We start from the raw sequence: 19,506 nt of genomic DNA on the forward strand, positions 1-19,506 counted from the left end.
ACGGCCATCCAAACACTGTCTATGCAAACAAGGCCAAAAATCCTTACCCTTCACTTCTTTATAGTAGAAAACATGCCCACCTACAGCACAAATACAGCAATAGCAACCGCAGTATGATCGTGAGGAGGACTCGGGATCCGGACTGTGACAGAGTTCCCCTGCGGGGAGTTTAGTCAAAGTGTATTATGTTACACATGTCAGCAGTAATACAGCAAACAGTTCTGCAAAAGCATGCGCTATAAGTGAGCAGGAAATCCATCCTGAATATGTACATGTTACCTCTCTATTCCATCCAGTGTTGATGATGTTTCGTCTCTTTACAGTAATACAGGTATATGTTTGATTCATCTATTAAGTTGTGTGTAGTTGGTCAAATGCCTGCCTTTTATATTCAACGTTCAACAATTTCATGGATATTTTAGTTGTAGAAAAATAAGTTGGTATTCTACGACTGTTTGCCAGGAAAGGAGCGTATACGTCTGTTAACGGATCATTGCCATGGTGTCTGTTTAATGTCAGTGAGCGTCAGTGTCGGGTCAGACTTGATCATCTGTGGTGAAAGACTTGATGTTCAGGGAACATAACATCCCGCGTGTGTGTAGTAGTGCTGTCGTGATTCTGTTTGATGATGATTGGTTTTTCTTTTCTGTTCTTGCTGAATACTTTTCTGTCCAACGTTCCTCCTAACTCACTTCCTTTCTGCACCAACCTCTCTCCCTACTGTTGGTCCTCTCAAATCAGGAGCCTCAAACCACTGTTATCCACAACCCAGCTGATGGAAACAAGGTATACAGCTCATCAGTCTGGATCTGTAGTTTGCAGCTGATGTTTGCCACTTCGAGGAGAGCCTCAGTGTTGCTTCTGATGATGTTTGTGTGCCATTGGACACTTAACACGTCATGTGATAAAACAAGGGACTATGGTATTTCTGTGACATATTGCATGCTGTTATCAACTTGCATGTAATTCTTAGATTTTTATGTTTTTACTATTCGGGATATGTCTGTGATTGTTAGCATGTAAGATCTGAACATATAAATGAGTTTGTGTCATCATCATACATGCCTGTGTTTAATCTTCTGAAAAAGCACGTACTATCATTGTCATTGTAAAATGTTCCATGGTTGTGTGACAAGGGTTGTGCATGTTGTTGAAGACCATGCACAACCACGGATCTACCTTCTCATGTGGAGTCCGTCAGACCACAGTGTGGGAACACGTGCACGCTCGTATCTTCTGCGTTGTGTAGTGACATGATGGTGTTGTAGCTCATAGTATAGCATACCATATGTGTTATTGTGCATCGTAAGTGTTGCTTATTATCATACATAAGCTTGTTGTTGAATGCATCACTTGTACCAATGCAATATTCTGCAAAGTACATGCAACGTGCTCCCTATCCCCATCATTCCTACTGGCAATAATAAGTACTCACTTGTTTGTTGCTGAGATCTGTGAAAATGTTGACATCTGTAAAAAGAAGTCAAGAGGGTTCAGAAAACTCCAGCAGTCAAGTTATCAGACAGTTTAACAAACCTGCAGGTTAGCCAAACTTATTAAGAAGGAAAACTACAGCATAAAGTATCAAGTACCACCCAAAGGATCCATTCTCAACCTCCAGCACAGTCTGCAGACTGACTTCCTGCTTCAACATGAACCTGTTAGTCTTACTGTATCGACTAATCTAATTGGCCAACAATATTGTCTGACATGAGCTTATAGCAGATACAGTAAATTGGTGTTGGCAGATATGTATGTAGTGTATACAGCAGTGATACAGTATGTTTGATGCTTGTAAGTCTGGCTGCTGATACTCATGTGTCTCTTATGTGTTTCTTCACAGGAGTCCAGTGAGAGCGCCAACACTACCATTGAGGACGAGGATGTGAGAGGTAGGGGCGATCAGACTAACCAATACAAGCTTCTGTTGGCTGAGGGCCCTATTCAACCCCAGTCTGTGGTCCTCTGGTTGAACACATGAAATGGGTTACGATGTGAATTAGGGCTGTAACGGTTTGTGTACTCCTGCTAAACCAACCCGGTCCGGGGGTCTCGGGATGTCACCGTCGGGTAAAAGAGCCACAATCAGAAAACACGATCTGGAGATCAGTGCACGTAATGCTGAACCAAATTACCAGAAGTGCGATTTCCACCCCGGAACATGTATCCGCTGGTCGTTACCTACATGTTCAGCAGATTGCTGTGGCTGCTCGTGCCTTGGCCTTGCTTCCCCGTCCCTCTGTGCCTGCCTGATGCTTCTGTGTGGCGTTCCTCCCTGGCTCTGCTAGTTCATGTTGATGTCCTTGGGCAAGACACTTAACCCCACATTTCTCCCATAGCTGTGGTTTACGGTGTGGGAATGTTGTATGAATGTTAGTCCCGATGGGCCCCTGTCACCAGTGTATGAATGTGTGTGAATGGGTGAATGATGACAAGCGCTTTGAGTGGTCGGATGACTAGAAAAGCTGAAGTCCAGTCCATTTAGCATTTACAAATAATAATGGTTGTATTGCCAGATACAACACATGTCTATATGTAAGCCTATATTGTTAACAACTAGATAATCAGGCAAATATTAAGGTTATATGAAATACTCATATTAAAGTGCTGTGCAAGTCCCACTCATCACTATTTAAGTCATAGTTTGATGGCAATAAAACAAAACCTGGACTCAGAGTAGTCTTGGGGTACGGCTGCTGTATTATCAACCAACTATGGGACGAGTATTGTGTTACGTGTGAGCAGACGACACCTGATAGCTGGCCGCTCAAAGAGAGGAGGAGGAGGACCTTTGTGCTTCAGGTCAGTGAAGTGGTCATTGCAGATATTTGTTCTAGTTGTCCAAAGAGTGGAATTGATTTGTGATTGTGTGTCATTCCGGCTGTGTTTTTGGATTGCTCATTACAGAACTGACCTTTGACACAGACATATGAGATTTGAATCTCTTCACATTTTTAAAATTGTTTTCTGACTTCCTGAGGCTCCTCACATTCACATATTTCCCTGAGTAGAGTGTGTGTGTGTGTGTGCTCTCATACTTGCAGTACACACACATGGCACTGTCCTGTATAGCGGCCTCCATTGTTATTGATTGGATTCAAATAGCTCCACGCTGCTGTCTGTACTTATGATAATGTTCAGTAGCATCTCTTCAGTTTTCTCAGAGGGAGACATTATTCCCTCATCGTGTCTTTCTGCTATTCTTCTCTTGCGTTCGTGACCCCAATCAGAGCCTCAGCCCACAAAAGAGTCTGAGAAATCTTCCTGAAATTAGCGGAGGATTTTAATCTTGACATCCATTGTGATTGCTGCAGTAAGCTCTTTGTGGAGGAACTGTCGCTTCCATATTGTTATTTCTTCATTGTGGCTCATTTGCACTGATCTAAGTGATGGATGGTTGATGGCTTCCTGTTGGTCTAATGTCCTCTCCAGTGGTCAGTATTTGTTTGATGGCTTCCTGTTGGTCTAATGTCCTCTCCAGTGGTCAGTATTTGTTGGCTGACAGTTGGAGGCAGTAACGTACTAAGCAGGTGATTTTATTACGGCTTGGTGATAATCTAACATGGTCATTTATCGTCTTTCAATGGAATCATATCTTGATCATATATTGAGATATCGTGATACATAATTACATTACATCTAAATTGATATCATAAGCACATACTGGATCAAATATTTCTGAAAATATGATATTTACTTTACATATACCACTTAGTTCAATGCGATTAACAAAGGGTGTTTATATGGAAATACTTATTTTAACACTATAATTATTAATCATATTAAATGTACTATTAATTTAATGAAAATAGTACTTTTTGTTTGTCAAGTATTTTATTTGCACAGGAATATGTAAAGCAGGCTTTTCCATGGTTATTTCTTATGTACACTCGAAAAACCTGAAAACTCACGTCTTCAAGAAGTATACTGCCCTGAGCCTGATGGACACATGAGTCCAAATCAATGCTAATGTTGATCTGTGTTAACGCGTTGACCTTATCAACTTTTTCAATAAAGTTGATAAGATTTCAATATTGTGATTACAGGTTGTTACAAACGGATGAATGAATACTGCTACAGTCTGAGCTCCTTACTCACTAGTGTACCACAGGGACACAGAGACGGAGCTGATGCTGATCGTTACATCTTACTACATATCCACATCCCTGATCATGTTCACATAATCTGTCCAAACTCATTTGTTTAGAGCGGGAGAATGAAGTGCTTTGAACAAACTCATTTCCTGCATGCTTTTCATATATTCTCCATTTCATGTTTTCCTGTCATTCCTACTTCGTCCTCTTTGTCCATCTAAATTTCCTTCCATCCATCCATCATCATCCTCTGTACCCTGTTTTATCTCAGCACACTCTCCCTCCTCCAATCCCCCCTTAAGCACTTAGACCACTCCACCTTTCACAGGCCTTCCTCCTCCTCCTCCTCCTCCTCCTCCTCCTCCTCCTCCTCTCCCAGCGTTTGGCCCAGTGGTGAAGAGTGCTGCCAGTACATCCTGTGGGGACTGGTGGCTGCGTACCTGCTCCTCTTCTTCACATCTTCCTTTCTGGTCTTTTTCTCTGATCATCCCACCAAATGCCACTGTGGCCCCCATCACACCCCCACGCAGGGGCCCCTGCCCAGTCTGAGCCCCACCGACTCCCACTGTAAGTCCATTTCCCAGTGCTTGGGAAGAAACTGCAAGCTTTCCCTCCTTTTCTCATCACTGATGGTATTCACAAGTGAAAGAAGAAGTAGAATTGTACATGTCCCTAAACATCCTGGGTTTAGCTGCAGGCTCATAGACACGGTCACCTTAATGCTGCTCCTAATTTAAGTGGCTACATATTCCATATTTAAAAGATCCTCTGCTCTGAAGAACAGGTAAGGTGACACTTTGAGAAAAAAGAGATATTGCATTAAAAAGACTTCTGTTGGACTAATATTCCAACACGGCCACACCTCAGCCACTGTCTTCTGTCTCAGCACCCCTCACTGGTGAGAAGCTGTCACAACTCCGCCGTGTTTATTCTGTGCTTCCCAACCCTTTGTGGTTAGTGATCAGTAAAATGAGCCATCGTCTGACCCTCCTCACAGGTTACGGCCTCAGTTTACTCTGAAGTATTTAAAGATGAATTGAAGACATTTTGAACTCTAACACTTTGCTTCATGTTATATGACATACAGGTCAAACATGGCCCTTGTCTGTTAAAAGTTACCATTTTGGAAAAGCTGATGTAAAATAAATCTTGTTGAAGCAGAAATAGCTCAGGTTCCAAAGTGAGGAAAAGATGACTTGAGCTTGAGAAGAAGCAGACAGTTATGATGAGATTTGCTTCATTGCTCAGTGGAGAGAAAGTTCACAGCAGTCCTGATACCTCAGGCTTTAGCACCAGTACAACAAGGGCGGACTACAACTACAGGCTGTGGTCTGAGTAACAACAAAAGATGAATAGAACTCAGGGAATCCTGAACAGGCTATTTCACAATACTATAGAATTTAATCTCCTGGTAGCCCCATCTGGCTAATCCTCTGTCTGCCTTTGAGTAAGTTTCATTCACCAGTAAGATCAAGATAGCTTCTCAAAGGCACTTTAACAACTGAAATGTGTCGAAAATACAAAGAATTGAACATTAAGTATGAAAAGCTTGCATTGAATGTGTGGCCCTATTTTAAATCTTGTGAGTTTAATATCAGGCAGTTTCTGATTTAAATCAAAAAGTCTTTCGACTTAAATTCAGGCAAAGCTCTCGTTTGGCTGCTTTTGTTAAGACAACATTGCACATTTAAAAACAAAGGCTTCTTTTGTTGGGTGAAAGAAAGGATTTGTCGTAAATTTAAATATGGTTCCAAAACAATATTCTTTAGTGGTTTTGGTTCGTGGCAATGGTATGAATAAGGGCTGTAAGAGGTTCGTGATACTGTATTGATTCTCAAAAAATGTATATTCACAGATGTTGTGATTGCATAAAAAAGTATACAGATGTTATGCATATGGTGGTGTGATTTTATTTTTTCTCAACGTGAATTGTAAAAAGTCACAATATATCGCCCCTAGAATTTGAAGTCAATATTGTGGGTTTGTGGCCCATCGTCTCTTCTGCAGTCCTTCCACTGCCATGGATCCCTTTATCGGCATTGTATCTTTGTATTTATCGCCATCTGCTACATGTGTGTATGTTTCTATCCGTCAGTGTTCCGTCTTTCTGTCCATGCTCTACGACTGGTTCTCAACTGGTCTGGCTGCGGGACCCACCATCACCCCTTAATGACAAGCCGGGACCCACGACCCAAATTATATATATATATATATATAGATATATATATATATATATATATATATGTATGTATGTATGTATATATATATGTATATATATGTATGTATATATATATGTATATATATATGTATATATATATATATGTGTATTGTCAAGAAGAGTTGAGCCCACAGAGCTGCCTCGAAAACATGCATACACGATCAGGGGAAGGTCAGGATATAAAAAGCATATAATCAGAAATCAATAGTTAAAGTGTAATCTAAAGATAAAGTGTATGATCGTTACATAACAAATGTTTAATACATAGAGTGATTTAACAAATGTAAACCTGATAATAATATGTGTATCTGAGTATAGTGCAGTCTGAGTGTAGAAAGTACGGAGAAAGAGGAAGTAAGCAGGGTGTTGGCTTCAAGGGATGGGGAAATAATGATGGTTGAGAAGAAAAGACACAAGGCACAATAATGATGAAGGATGAGATCAATAATCATTTTATAAGCAAATGTGTACTAACCAAACCGATTTAACAAATGTAAAAACTGATTAACAAATGTTCTGTGTGACCGGAGCTGCGATGTAAGAAAAGTGCTTGTCAGGATGACTTGCAGAAATTAGGAGAAGACTGTTGCAAGAGATGAGTCAGAGGCAGGAAGCCTGGACTTATATGGACATGTTCGAACCCAACATCCTTTCCAGAGGGTGGGGGGGATGAGAGCATGTATTGAGCAGGAGGGGGGCTAACAGCCCAAATGATGAATAAAAGAAGTGGTTTGCTTGCTGCAAGCTGGGATTTCAACACGCGTGCTGTCCAAATGCACCAGATGAGAAGATACCGAAGCCTGCAGCTGATGTATTGAGGGCTTCGTCTCTGTTCACGGAAAAGAGACCTCTGTTCGTGGACAAGAAGATTTAAAGACGGAGGTTTTCCTCTCCCCACTGCTCGACTCTTAAACATCTGGACAACAGAGAAGATGCAGCAGCCCGAGAAAGACTTTGTACTGAGTTTTGTGGACTGTTGGACGAACTCCGTTGCAGAGCAGGAGGACCGAGGGTCCGGCCGGACCTTCGCTCCTAACAACTCCAAAATAACTTTTTCATCGCACCATTGAAAATCCAGCTCCAACCGAGCCGTCTCGGCAACTAAAACTAATGAGTATAATCAGAGAAGAAAAATAAATTAACGAATCAAGTGTAGTGACATTTTATGTGAGCTGTAGCTTTAACCCTTGCAAACTAACCAAATATAACCTGCAATAAATATCTAATCTGCATTTAAAGTAAATTTCTCAAGTGCATTCATTTGCTCAAGTAGTAAAAAGTTCCTCGTGACAGTAAAAAGTTAAAGCTATTGTATGTCTAACAACTGAGTTCTGAAAGGTTATCCTAGTGACAGAATCCACTTAACAATCCCTTACGGTTTTAGCAAGAATTAATCCTAGCCGTTAAAACCTAACCTGGCATTTACCAAGAGCGCGGATCCATAAGAGGGAAGCTGCCATAACCGACGCGACTGGTAGGAGCGCCCGGGGTCAGGGTGGCCCCTCGACCGAGTGCACTCAGACCGGAGGAAGCAGGGTAGACGTCGGGAGTAACGGCAGTTAGAAGAGCCAGGCGAGTTCCCTCGCAAGAACACCAGCTCGACAATCTTTTAATAGAGAGCTGAGTCAGTAAGTAGCCCCGTATCGGGCCAGAAGTACCCAGGATCTAACAGTATATATATATGTATGTATGTGTATATATATGTATATATGTAGGTATATATATACTAGGGGTGTAACGGTTCACAAAATTCACGGTTCGGTACGATACAGTGGAGCCACGGTTCGGTACAGTAGAAAACTATAAATGCCAGAGAAATGTACTTGATTTTAAAATATATTTATTCATTACAACTAACATCATGAAGTTATTCTTTGACTTTGAACAATGATGGAACTATACCTGAGTGACCCATCTTCTGGGGTGTCTTCTTAGCAACACATAAGCATAAAAAACAAAAGCTGCTCCTTAATGTTATGTAGTATTGTTACTTACATCTTGCTTACATCTTGTATTGTCACTTACATCTTGCTTACATCTTGTATTGTTACTTACATCTTGCAAAAGAGATTTTTAATCTCAATGGGACTACCTGGTTAAATAAAGGTTTTTAAAATTATTATTTATGTAAAAAGTGATTTTATTGTGAAGAGCATTTTTTATGCAGCGGAATTTTCCAGCATTTACGGCACTTGTTCACCAGTGCAGGAAAAACACCGACCAATGCGTTGTGAATCGCATCACGTGATGAAGCTCAGCCAATCAAATATGGGTATTCTGACAGGTTTCCTGACTCAGTAAGATGTACACACACCGTGACACACGGGGAGAGACAAGGACATATGAGCAGAGCAGGACTATTTATTGAGTTGTGAGTCATGAAAGTCAAAGGACGATCTCCAAAAGAGAGAAATGTCCAGAGAGACCAGAGTCATTAGACTGGACAGACTCATAGAGGTGAATTCTTAAAACACTAATTTCTCTTTTTAGAAGATGAGAAAAATATAATGTATTTCTATGTATTATTTATAATCCATCCAGTTCAATTTGAAAAATGAGAATAATATTTGTTAAAATACAATTGATGTGTACTTTCTTTATTTGATTTGACAGTTGTTTACTACACAGAGACGTTACTACTACTAGACTTCTTGAATATAGATATACCCAAATTATATATATATATATATATATATATATATATATATATATATATATATATATATATATATATATATATATATATATATATATATATATATAATTTGGGTCGTGGGTCCCGGCTTGTCATTAAGGGGTGATGGTGGGTCCCGCAGCCAGACCAGTTGAGAACCACTGGACTAGAGAGTACAGGCTGCAGTGATGAGTGCTGAAAGGAGCACTGGTGACGAAGCGGATGGCGGTTTGGTAGACGACGTCTTTGGTAGACGACGTCATTGAGAAGATTGTTGGAGGCGGACCTGTAGATAACATCCCCATCGTCTAAGATGGAGGACTGTGCTTTGCAGAGCGGGTAAAGGAGGCTTTGTTACGGTACAAGAAACCACTTCTTGATCTGATTTTGGGAAGCAGTGAGTTCATGTGCATGTTATAGGTGAGCTGTGAGGTGTCGAGCCAGATAGCCGAGTACTTATAGGAATCCACAAATTGGATTTCTGATCCATCCTGGGAGGAGATTTCGAGAGTGCAGGCAGGTTATGGTAAGTGTCTGTTAAAAATCAAACATTTAGTTTTGGTCGTGTTTATTAAGAGAAGGTGAAGGTTGGAGAAAGCATGTTGGATACTGTTGAAGCTGTGCAGCAGGGTGGTATTCAGGGAGGAGCTAGATGTGTACAATATGGTGTCATCTGCATACAAATGGATATGACAGCCACTTGCAGCGTGAGCAACATTGTTGATGTCGATTTTTAATAAGGTTGGATCTAGAATGGTCCAAGTCTGGTCCCCTTTACAACCTTGTTCACCCATTCATTGATCATAACGTTTTTTGCTCATTTCAGACTGCACTGTATATCAACGTCACATTGGCAAATCTATTGATTGTGCATGAGGTGGACACAGCTCTCTTACAGAAATAACAACCGTCACATCAGCAGTTTTGATTGAACTTATTAACAGCTCGCATCAACAGCTAGAGCAGCTTTTGTATCGACAGAAAATGACGTCAGAGAGACAAATACATCAGTCACTGATGAGGACTACACCAAACCAAATAACTCCCAACAGAATCCTGCTATCTTGCACATGTCAGGCAGAATGAATGAAGTGAAACAACATGGCAACTCAGTCGATCCAGTACGTCAGTTTGTTTTGACCCAAAATGTAACGTGACAAGTTTGGCCTCTTTTTTGAAAAGGAGGAACAGTAAGGATGAGGATGAGTGCACTTGGGAAAGAAACTCAGTTCTTGTATCAAACATGTTCAACTGACTCCCTTACTTAGGCCGAGAGCAGAAATATATAACCTCACAAAATGTACAAAAGTATGGTACTCTTTGTTCAAGCTAAATTGGAAGAATGTAGTTGCTATAGTTTCCTCTGCCATTTTTGGTTTTGGACACTAAGCAAACAGCCCGGATTAAAGGCTCCTTGTATCCAGTTCAAGCAGTCCAAAGTCCCCTCTACATGGCATCTACACTACATGTTGGCCTCATGGGGCCCCATGAACAAACTGATAGTCTCAGTAAACCTAATCAGTACCAAGTCTCTGTTTACAGAGTAAAGTCCACCACGTTATTTCAGCTGTGTCAAGCTGTTAATGAAAACAGCCAATCAGAGGAGGCTATTCTGGTTGTATCCAGCCCGTCTGATGCTGCAGCTGCTCATTTTTGTCTCGAACCAAAACACAAAGTTTATCGGGCAGCATGTTCCACCTTTCTGTTCTTAGTTTGTTGCTCTTATTGTTGCTTGAGGGAATCAGTGCACAGCCGACTGTTAGCGTTCAGTTAGCCGGGAACTACAGTGGACTTCAAGCTGTCGAAGGTAAAAGTGGTGTGTGTGTGTGTGTGTGTGTGTGTGTGTGTGTGTGTGTGTGTGCGTGCGTGCGTGTGCGTGTGTGCGCGCAAAAGAACGTGTCACTCCATTATGACATCTTCATAGTGTAAATGTCGTGGGTGTACTTTTTAGCAAGCCGTAACAACAGCACTTATTCTTTCCATTCATTGTTTCCTAGCTCGCCACATTGGATTCATTTTTAACTTTACTTTGTGCTTCTTTTCATATTGACCAAGGGTTGTGTTTCCATCTCATCGAACCTCTTCTTTTTGTCTTTCTCAGCTCGTAAGCAGGAGATCATTAAAGTCACTGAGCAGCTGATTGAGGCCATCAACAATGGAGACTTTGAAGCCTACACGTTAGTTCAGCTATTTCAATTGACTTTCACTTCAAATATCTGACTTCTGCATGTCGGAACAAATCTCTCTGTGACGCTGATAGATTTGCGTCTGTTGTTCTATTCCAGGAAGATTTGTGATCCCGGCCTCACGTCCTTTGAGCCTGAGGCCTTGGGCAACTTGGTGGAGGGCACCGACTTCCACCGCTTCTACTTTGAGAATGGTAAATAGTCAGTGATTCAGATGGTCGAGTGATGCAGCAGAGCGATCAGAAACACTCCAAGCAAAAAGTATTTTTCATTTGACTGTGTTTTTAAGTGAATGTGAGCACATTTGAAAAGAGTCAAGACGTTCTGGGCTGAAAAACGTTCCCTATTTTGATTTTATAAAAACGTTATAACTTTATTCATTACCAGTTATCAAAGAACAACGAAGACCAAAGTTAATTTTCATGTTTAATCTTTATTTAAGTTAATAAATAAGGGTTTTTGCTCACATCCTCCAACTCCACCCAGCTAACCTTCTTTAACCAGGATAATTGAAATGCTCGCTTGCGCTTCACCTCGTGAACTTTGTCGATACCAACACCTTCTCCTCCCAGGAGCCCAATCAGTGCTGTGTACATGCAACCCAGGGATGAGAAAGAAACCAGATGGCTCACTTCTTAGCTATTTCCATCCTTATTGTTGAGCCCTGGTCTGATGAGCTGTCACATTAAGTCTGAATCGAGTTTGACTGTGATCCACCCCCCCTCTTCATCCTCTGCAGCTCTGTCCAAGGGGAAGCAGCCCATCCACACCATCCTGCTCAACCCCCACGTCCACCTGATCGGGGACGAGGCGGCCTGCATCGCCTACATCCGCCTCACCCAGTACATCGACGGCAACGGCATGCCTCGCACCATGCAGTCAGAGGAGACCCGTATCTGGCACCGCCGCGACAGCAAGTGGCAGAACATCCACTTCCACCGCTCCGGCTCTCCCACCGTGCCCGCCAAGTAAGCTCACCGCCTCCGGCCCTGTCAGCCTCTCTGTTCTTCACCTCCAGTACTTTCCAGTCAAAGTGTTTCTTTGGTCAATAGGATTCTGTTGGCTGCAGATTTCTTTTTACACACATATTTAATGCTTTTGTTATTTTATCTATATTTTGCCTGATCTACTTGTTTTAATTTGCTATTTAAGCTTTCACATGAATGCGTTAAAGGCGACTTAAACACACGGGGCACCGGAAATATGTCGTGAATTTCATTTTTAAGGCACCAAGAATATGGATTTCAAACATATCAATTGGCGCAAAATATGAAGGAGTAGTTTTCGTGATAGTAGTGATTAGAATCAGAATCAGAACCGTTTATTGCCATGGTATGTTGAACATACGAGGAATTTGGCGTGACGGGAGGTGCAAACATTTAACAATCAACAATCAGTGCAAGTAGAAACATATTCAAATTTACAGAGAGATATTAAATAAATGAAATATAAAATAAAGTGAAATATATAATGAAGTGCACAAACGAACAGATGACAGGTCTATAAACAAGCAACAGATCAATCAATCAACAGGTCAACAGGTCTATAAAGCAGTGAGATGTAACTGTCGTGTAATAGAAGGGATGTGCAGGGGAGTGACCGGTGGGAGTTTGTCCTGCGATGACAGAGTCAGTGGGGGTCCCGGGCTCTGTTAATGAGCCCGACTGCGGATGGAAAGAAGCTGTTTATGTGGCGTGAGGTCTTGGTCCTGATGGACCGCAGCCTCCTGCCAGATCTACCTGATCGCACTCAGCTTCGAACTATAAGAACTAATCAGCATTTATACTAAATGTTGACAGTTCATTCCTTACTTTGGAACAAACAGTTTACAAAACTCAAGGTCCACTTCCCTATTGTGACGCTTTCAACCATATTGCACATGCCTCATTGATTGCATGAATTAAAAATTATGGTCATAAAATTGATTGCAGCCTTGGCTTCTCCTGCCATCCTTAAAGTCAAACTTTTCATCTTATTAACCTTCAATTTAACTTCAGTTCTTCATTATATTAAGTCCAGTTTAATGACCCCCGCTGTGGAAAATGAGACATTCCAATTTCTAAAAAGAATTTACAAGCAGAAGGAAAGTACAAAATATTTGACTTTGCAAACAAACATGTAGTAATTCAAATGTCCTGTTTATTTTCTTGAGTTGCTTTTGTATCTTGTAATTAATCCACGTGTGATGTGTGTTTCAGTTGAGAGGACCGTCTCTGACGACACACACTCGACAGCCTGCAACATTCAGACAGGCCCCGCCTACCTACTGTCCATCAAATCCCTCAGCCAATCCCTGTCCACACTAGCTAGAGCTCCGCCCTCTCTGTGTGTTGTTTACATATTGTCGCTGCTGGACTGAAGATTATTGTACATGTTAAAAACAAAAGGTTGGTAGTGAGCGAGTGTGGCGTGTTTGGATCAGTATGTTTGAAACTGAAGAGGTTTTCAGAGGAGCCAGTTGTTCCAGTTCATTCATTTTGAACTGCCTGCTGAAATGTGTGTAACTTCCAGTCATCATGTATTGACAGTTTTCATTTAAATAGTGCACATATTGAGCTGTTGTGATGTTTTCGCCTTTTGGCACAATGACCAATATATCACACATCTGCTTTTTACTCTTTTTAGAATTGTATTAAAGGTCGGCCACAAGCTTGCTTTTGTTTTGGTGATGTGTACGTTTGGTAATTGATGTGAATTGCTCTCTCTTTGTTTAGCAGTATCCATATGAGCTGAGTCAGCTCATTTTACACATCTGTTTTCTGGTTTGCCACTGGCAATTTTTTTGTTTACGAGGACTTTTAACTTGTTTTATAATCAATTAAAACATGTGTTTTACTTTGGACCTCCATCACCACAGGGAAGAGTCTCTTCTGATAGAATGTATAGACGACATGCATACAATTCTGTCCAGTCTCATCATCTTTTCATACAGTAAGGAACTAATGATGTGATTTGTATCAGCTAATTTCTTGTTTACTTTTGATATTGTGCTGTTGATGCCTGTCCTTCCTCTTCTCATTATTAATGCTTTCCTCCTTGATTGAGTCCTTTATTCTATGTCCGACTGGTGTATGCCAATGTTTACCGCACCAAGTTAGCCATTCTTTTTTTATAATGAGGGAATTCCATTTTTAGCCCAAATTTCTAGGCAGGAAATCACATTAGAGTTTGTTCTGTTACTCTATTGTGCTATTTAATCCTCACTGTTAACTGAAAGGGAAAGGGGATTTGTTTGCAACGCTGCAGATTCATATCTTAAGGTCCATATTTAAAACACTTCAGGTTCGGGTGCTGTGAATAAAAAACAAATGGGAAATTAAATTCCAGAAAAGCATGTTCATCTCTCTCACAGGGTGTTCACTGAAGATTATTTGTGTCAAGGAAATTTCAAATAGTTTGCTTTGAAAACAGTTTGCATTGTTTTGTTAATGACATTTGTCCCTCACACAGCACACTTTGTTTTTATCTGTCTAAGATGCGTTGAAATGGGTGATGGGACACTGGTACACACAGTAATGTTACCATGAAGGGACAAGCCTGATGTATGGTTCAGAAATATCAAATAAAAAGTGTGATATATGCCAAAAGACTTTGTTTGGACTTGTTTCATTTTGTCTTCTTTTCCCCGTACTGTGTGTTTGTATATGTGTGTGTGTGTGTACATATATATGTGTGTGTATATATACATCACCATACGTGACATTAGCTTTGCTCGTTGTACTAAAAGGAGTCTGATGTAAACTTTTTCTAGTCAGTACAAACCAGCTTGTTTTGAGCATCCCAAATGTGATCCCAGTTTATGTGTATTACGGGTGCACCTTGCTAACCAAGCTTGCTAATGGTACCTGGCCCCCGAGGGGCCTCGCTCTTCCCAGCGCCACGCTCTCGTCCACATAATCATTTCTGCCTCCAGAACACTAGACTTTGAAACGGTAGTCCACAAACCAACGGGGGACTAAAGGTGACTACATCCACTGCAGTCTAGGTTATGAATAAATAAAAAAAATGCCCCAGAGAAGTCATTCATATGAATATTACCTCTTAATATAATGCGTACTAATATATTTACTAAATGAGTCACTGGTGTTTTTACTCTGAGATGTCTGCGTTGTTTTATCTAGTTCTGCTCAAACTCTTTCTTTGTCACTTGGACTAAGCTTCATGGACAAATCTGTCCAAGTTTCTCCCTTATTAGCCATCATTATTATTATTGGACTGTCCAAAAGTATGGACGCCACCAATCAGCATTACTCCCTCCAGCTGCCGTCAGAAAGAATGACATCACTCCATGTTTGACTCATGTACATTTTTATTCTTCTGCCATGGACACATGGCAGCTGCTAGGCCTTGTTAGCATTTCTGGTTTGTTTTTTAGTAGTAATTTAATAAAGTCATACATGCCCGCATAGATGCACTGCTAATATGTATATATTCTTATTACCATGGAAACAAGATGCTCATTTATCAAATCGGTGGTCTCTTTTTGACATTTCTTTTATTCTTCCATCGGATCAGACACAAAGTAAACGGCAACGTGAGGATCGTATTGTTACAACTGTAGATGAAGATCATCCTGTACACAATTCAACCAGCTGTTTGTCTTTGATGGCAAAGAGAAAACAGATATTCATTTGTCTTGACTTTTAGCTGCAGAACACATTCAAACACACCCAAACATACACACCACTCTCAGCTTCAGCTGCTGGACGATACAGGGATCTCAAATGGACGGCAATAAATAAATAAGGAAGTAGTCTATGTGATGACAGATGTCAGTGGAAGTCCGACTTTACTTTGAGTTTAAGTTGATGTGTCAATCCTTTGATAGCAGTGAGAACATCTCCATGTTATGTGTGGTTTCTAAAAACTTAAAGGATAAGTCTGATGTGAGTCCATATTTTATTATTGTCAACAAACTCCATGAAAAGACCAAAACCAACAATGTGTTCGTCCGTCTCTCAGCACTATCTGACCTATCAGTGCCCCTCAGCCCCAAACCCAACGGTTCCTACTGGAGACGTAAATCTTTCAGAATGGCTCACAAATATATACTTTTATTATTTTAGAGACTCAGTCGTTTCCTGCTGGTCACTGTAGTCACTCAAACAGGAGGAAAGAGGGCGTTTCTTAGGGACTGTTTCAGATCACAGGTAGTGCTCTGGTGAGAACTCTGGACTCAGACGGTGGATATGGATTGACTTATAATGAATGACATCACTCATGCTAGCTCCTTTAGCTGCATTGATTACTGTGAATGTCTGGAACCCAAGAAACACAGTTCTGTGAAATAGGATGCCCCCCCCCCCCCCCCCCCTCTAGCATCAGATAAAGCAATGTCACTTTTTGGTAAAGTGGCTGTTTGGTAATTATTGAATGTTAAGATTATGATGAGAAAGCCTCATAATGTGCTGTAATAATTAAGGAGCCTAAATGTATTAAGGGGAAACTGTAAATGTGGTCATTTAAGCTCACATCAAAGCATAGTTTCTGCCTGACACAGCGATTGATTTGCAGCATGTTCACAGAGAACTTTAGCTCCCCGAAAATGTTAAATGTGGTAATTGGTGAAAGACAACAGGCAGAAAGACAAGCTAGAATCTTCTAAATAAAGACTCTCATCCTCTCTTAAATGGGCCATGATGCAGGATACAAAGGGAAACTGTAAATTATGAAAACTGATGATGAGACACAAGATGTTTTATGACATTAAAGGGTGAAAATGAGAATTTTAGAAACTAAATTGCCCGTCCATAGAGTTCCATAAAGCAGACGCAGAGATATCCTGACTTTGAGTTTTCCCCCAAAACACTATGGCACAGAGAAGGAAGATATGTCAGGCTTTGATGCACACACAATAGCTGTTCGTAGGCCCATTCATTGTTGGTCTGGCTCTGCATTTGGGATTTGTTGATAAGAAAAAAAACCTAGCCAGCCGTTTCCTTTAGAAGGCTTGATGGAGGACATGATGGTACATGAGCACCGCTGCAGTACGAGGTGAGGAGAAGCAGCATGTGAAGGTGGAGGATGACACACGGACGACAGCGAGGGTAAGTGCTCGATCTGCATCAAAACATCCCTCGTCTCTACTTTCTTTCTCAGTAGACACACTCTATATACACACACACACACAGTGGCAGCTCTGTGACAGATAAATGTGAATGCACAACACACGTTGGAAAGACAAAAACAAAAACAGACGCAGCTGTGTGATCACACAGCCTTTGTAAACAGATCAGCAGGGTGTTGTTTGGCTGTATAAAGAGTCCATGGTGATGCACACATTGATTCTCTCTGGACCATTAATCTCATCTGTACCGTGCCATTCTCCAGCTGAATCGGTGCATGTACAGCAGGTTTAGGTGGGCGAATCTATTAAATGCTTTGAATTCCCCAGTCCAAGCATGACGTTCTTATCTCCTCTATGTACAAATGTTTCTTCAAGAAGAGAGCTGTGCATGAGGCCAAATGTCCAAGATGCCCCCTTTTGACTGATCCACCATTGGTGCTTCGTACCATCATCACACCACAGCAGCCAAAAATCATCACCCAACAACAATGAAGGGTTCCATCTTTGGTCACAAAAAGAGCAAATGAAACACAATGTGAAGGAAGGAAGGAAGAGTGTCACAGCACAAAAAGACTGTTTTTCAACAGAAAGAAGAAGAAAGAAAAAACTGAATCCAGTGATTGGCGAGGACAACAAGAGGGGGACCTGGGACATCTTGATCAGAGGAAGCGTACGTCACCAAAGGCTTCAGGGGAAGATGTAGAAGGAAGGTCAGCGGAAGCAGCAGCTCAGTCAAAGCTCTCCTCCTCCTCCTCCTCCTCCTCCTCCTCCTGGTCGTCCTCGCAGTAGCGTTGGAGCAGTTGGTGCAGGTGCTGCTGCAGTGCGTCGGGCTGCAGGGCGTCCGGGTTGTCGTCCAGACGCTCCAGGTGCACGTGCTTCCCCTGGCCATCCCTCACCACAGTCCTCTTCTGGGTTCGCGACTTACGCATCTGGCTTCTGCAAGAACAAGACAGAAGAGTCACGCTACATCCACTGCCAATGTTAAACGACATCATTAAATCAAATAAGCATTACATTTTCCTTTCACGTACAAAAAAAAGACAGATTAGATATAATGACATGCTCCCCCACTGGCCTGTTTCCATGCTACAGTAAGCTGAAGAGCATTTGAACTGAGTTTGTCATATTCAGAAGATGAAAGGAGACTTTTTACATGTGACCAGTTTACGTTTCCAATGTGTGCAAACAGGTACGTCACAACTTCAACACAAATCACACAACCTTGTCTAAATTCAATACTTTTACCGTTTTTGCTAAAAATTTTGCTCGTTATCAGTTATGAAAAGGTTTCATTTGCAAACTTTTTGATTGAGACATGATGAAGCAGCAACACCCAGATTGCAATAACACCCTGGTTGTAAAACATTGTCTTCTAATTGCCACTTACTCTGCCATGCCATGTACAAATCTAAATCAAAGTTTGGACTGTAACATTAGAGGAGAAGGAAGAGTGCAATCACACCATGCGTCCAAGGTTAAGCTCTGCTAACTGCACACTGTGGTCATTTCTACACATTCCCATGCTGCTGTCCGACCTTTTAACCACAGAACCGTCGTCCTGCACAATCTCTTTCTCTACTACATGAGGCAGGAGCACTTTCCCAAAGCCTCCCGCATAACTCAATGCCTGGAGGAAAGACCGAGGGAGGAGAGACGGATCAGAAGGAGGATAGAGAAGAGACACTATCTGACATAAAGATCTGTAATTACTGACAAGATATCACAAAACATAGTAGCATCTAGTGAAAGCACGAGACTGTGATTTTGGTATCATGACCATCAACACCTCCACATTTATGTATTTCCTCTCATGACCAGTAGATCATCTCCAAACACATACAGCAGCACATGTGTTCAATCCTCTTTTCATCGAATTCATTTGAATTCATTTTTGGAAACACTGACCTTCTCAAAGTCCTGTCTGGCTGAGGGCAGGTCTGCAGCCAGTGAGGGGTCTCCCGTCTGCTTCTCCATCCTCTCGCCTCTCACTACCGTTTTCTTGACAACCTTGCTGACCTTTCGACCTTGCACTGGCTCCACCTCAAACTCTGATGCTGTGGCGGCTCCCAGGGCCAGGGGCTCCGAAAAGGTCAACTGGAGAGAAGACGAGAAGATGTCAAAGGACGGTTAGTACTACAGAATGTGCCGAGTACTTTGACGTTTATCGAGTGTTTTTAGTCAGAAGTATTTTCAAACTTAATACGACTTTTGAAAAAAGAAATCTCTTCATGATCAAAATATAAAAAATACTAGATGCAGTCTTACTG

General features: G+C 41.4%; 2 protein-coding genes across 9 annotated transcripts in view; one reads left to right on the forward strand and one right to left on the reverse strand.

Annotated features, from left to right (window-relative positions):
- camk2d1 (calcium/calmodulin-dependent protein kinase (CaM kinase) II delta 1) overlaps positions 1–14,762 on the forward strand; it is a gene marked incomplete at its 3' end in the record, with an annotated part of 107,688 nt that extends 92,926 nt beyond the window's left edge. For 3 of the 8 annotated variants that reach the window (XM_079295335.1, XM_079295330.1, XM_079295332.1), the window contains exons 14-19: positions 742–786; positions 1,844–1,892; positions 11,088–11,163; positions 11,272–11,366; positions 11,912–12,140; positions 13,371–14,762. In XM_079295335.1, the coding sequence (XP_079151461.1) occupies positions 742–786; positions 1,844–1,892; positions 11,088–11,163; positions 11,272–11,366; positions 11,912–12,140; positions 13,371–13,374 (498 nt within the window). Of the gene's footprint in view, positions 1–741; positions 787–1,843; positions 1,893–11,087; positions 11,164–11,271; positions 11,367–11,911; positions 12,145–13,370 lie in introns of those variants that run through there. The other 5 variants (XM_079295333.1, XM_079295334.1, XM_079295336.1 and 2 more) reach the window with 3 other exon arrangements.
- A 1,726-nt stretch (positions 14,763–16,488) lies between these two features.
- ank2b (ankyrin 2b, neuronal) overlaps positions 16,489–19,506 on the reverse strand; it is a 90,023-nt gene continuing 87,005 nt past the window's right edge. The window contains 3 exon segments of the mRNA XM_079295340.1: positions 16,489–18,175; positions 18,775–18,866; positions 19,145–19,333. Of these exon segments, the coding sequence (XP_079151466.1) occupies positions 17,968–18,175; positions 18,775–18,866; positions 19,145–19,333 (489 nt within the window). The 3' untranslated portion in view covers positions 16,489–17,967.

The sequence above is a fragment of the Melanostigma gelatinosum genome (genome assembly GCF_949748355.1).
Source record: "Melanostigma gelatinosum genome assembly, chromosome: 23".
Lineage (NCBI taxonomy): Eukaryota > Metazoa > Chordata > Actinopteri > Perciformes > Zoarcidae > Melanostigma > Melanostigma gelatinosum.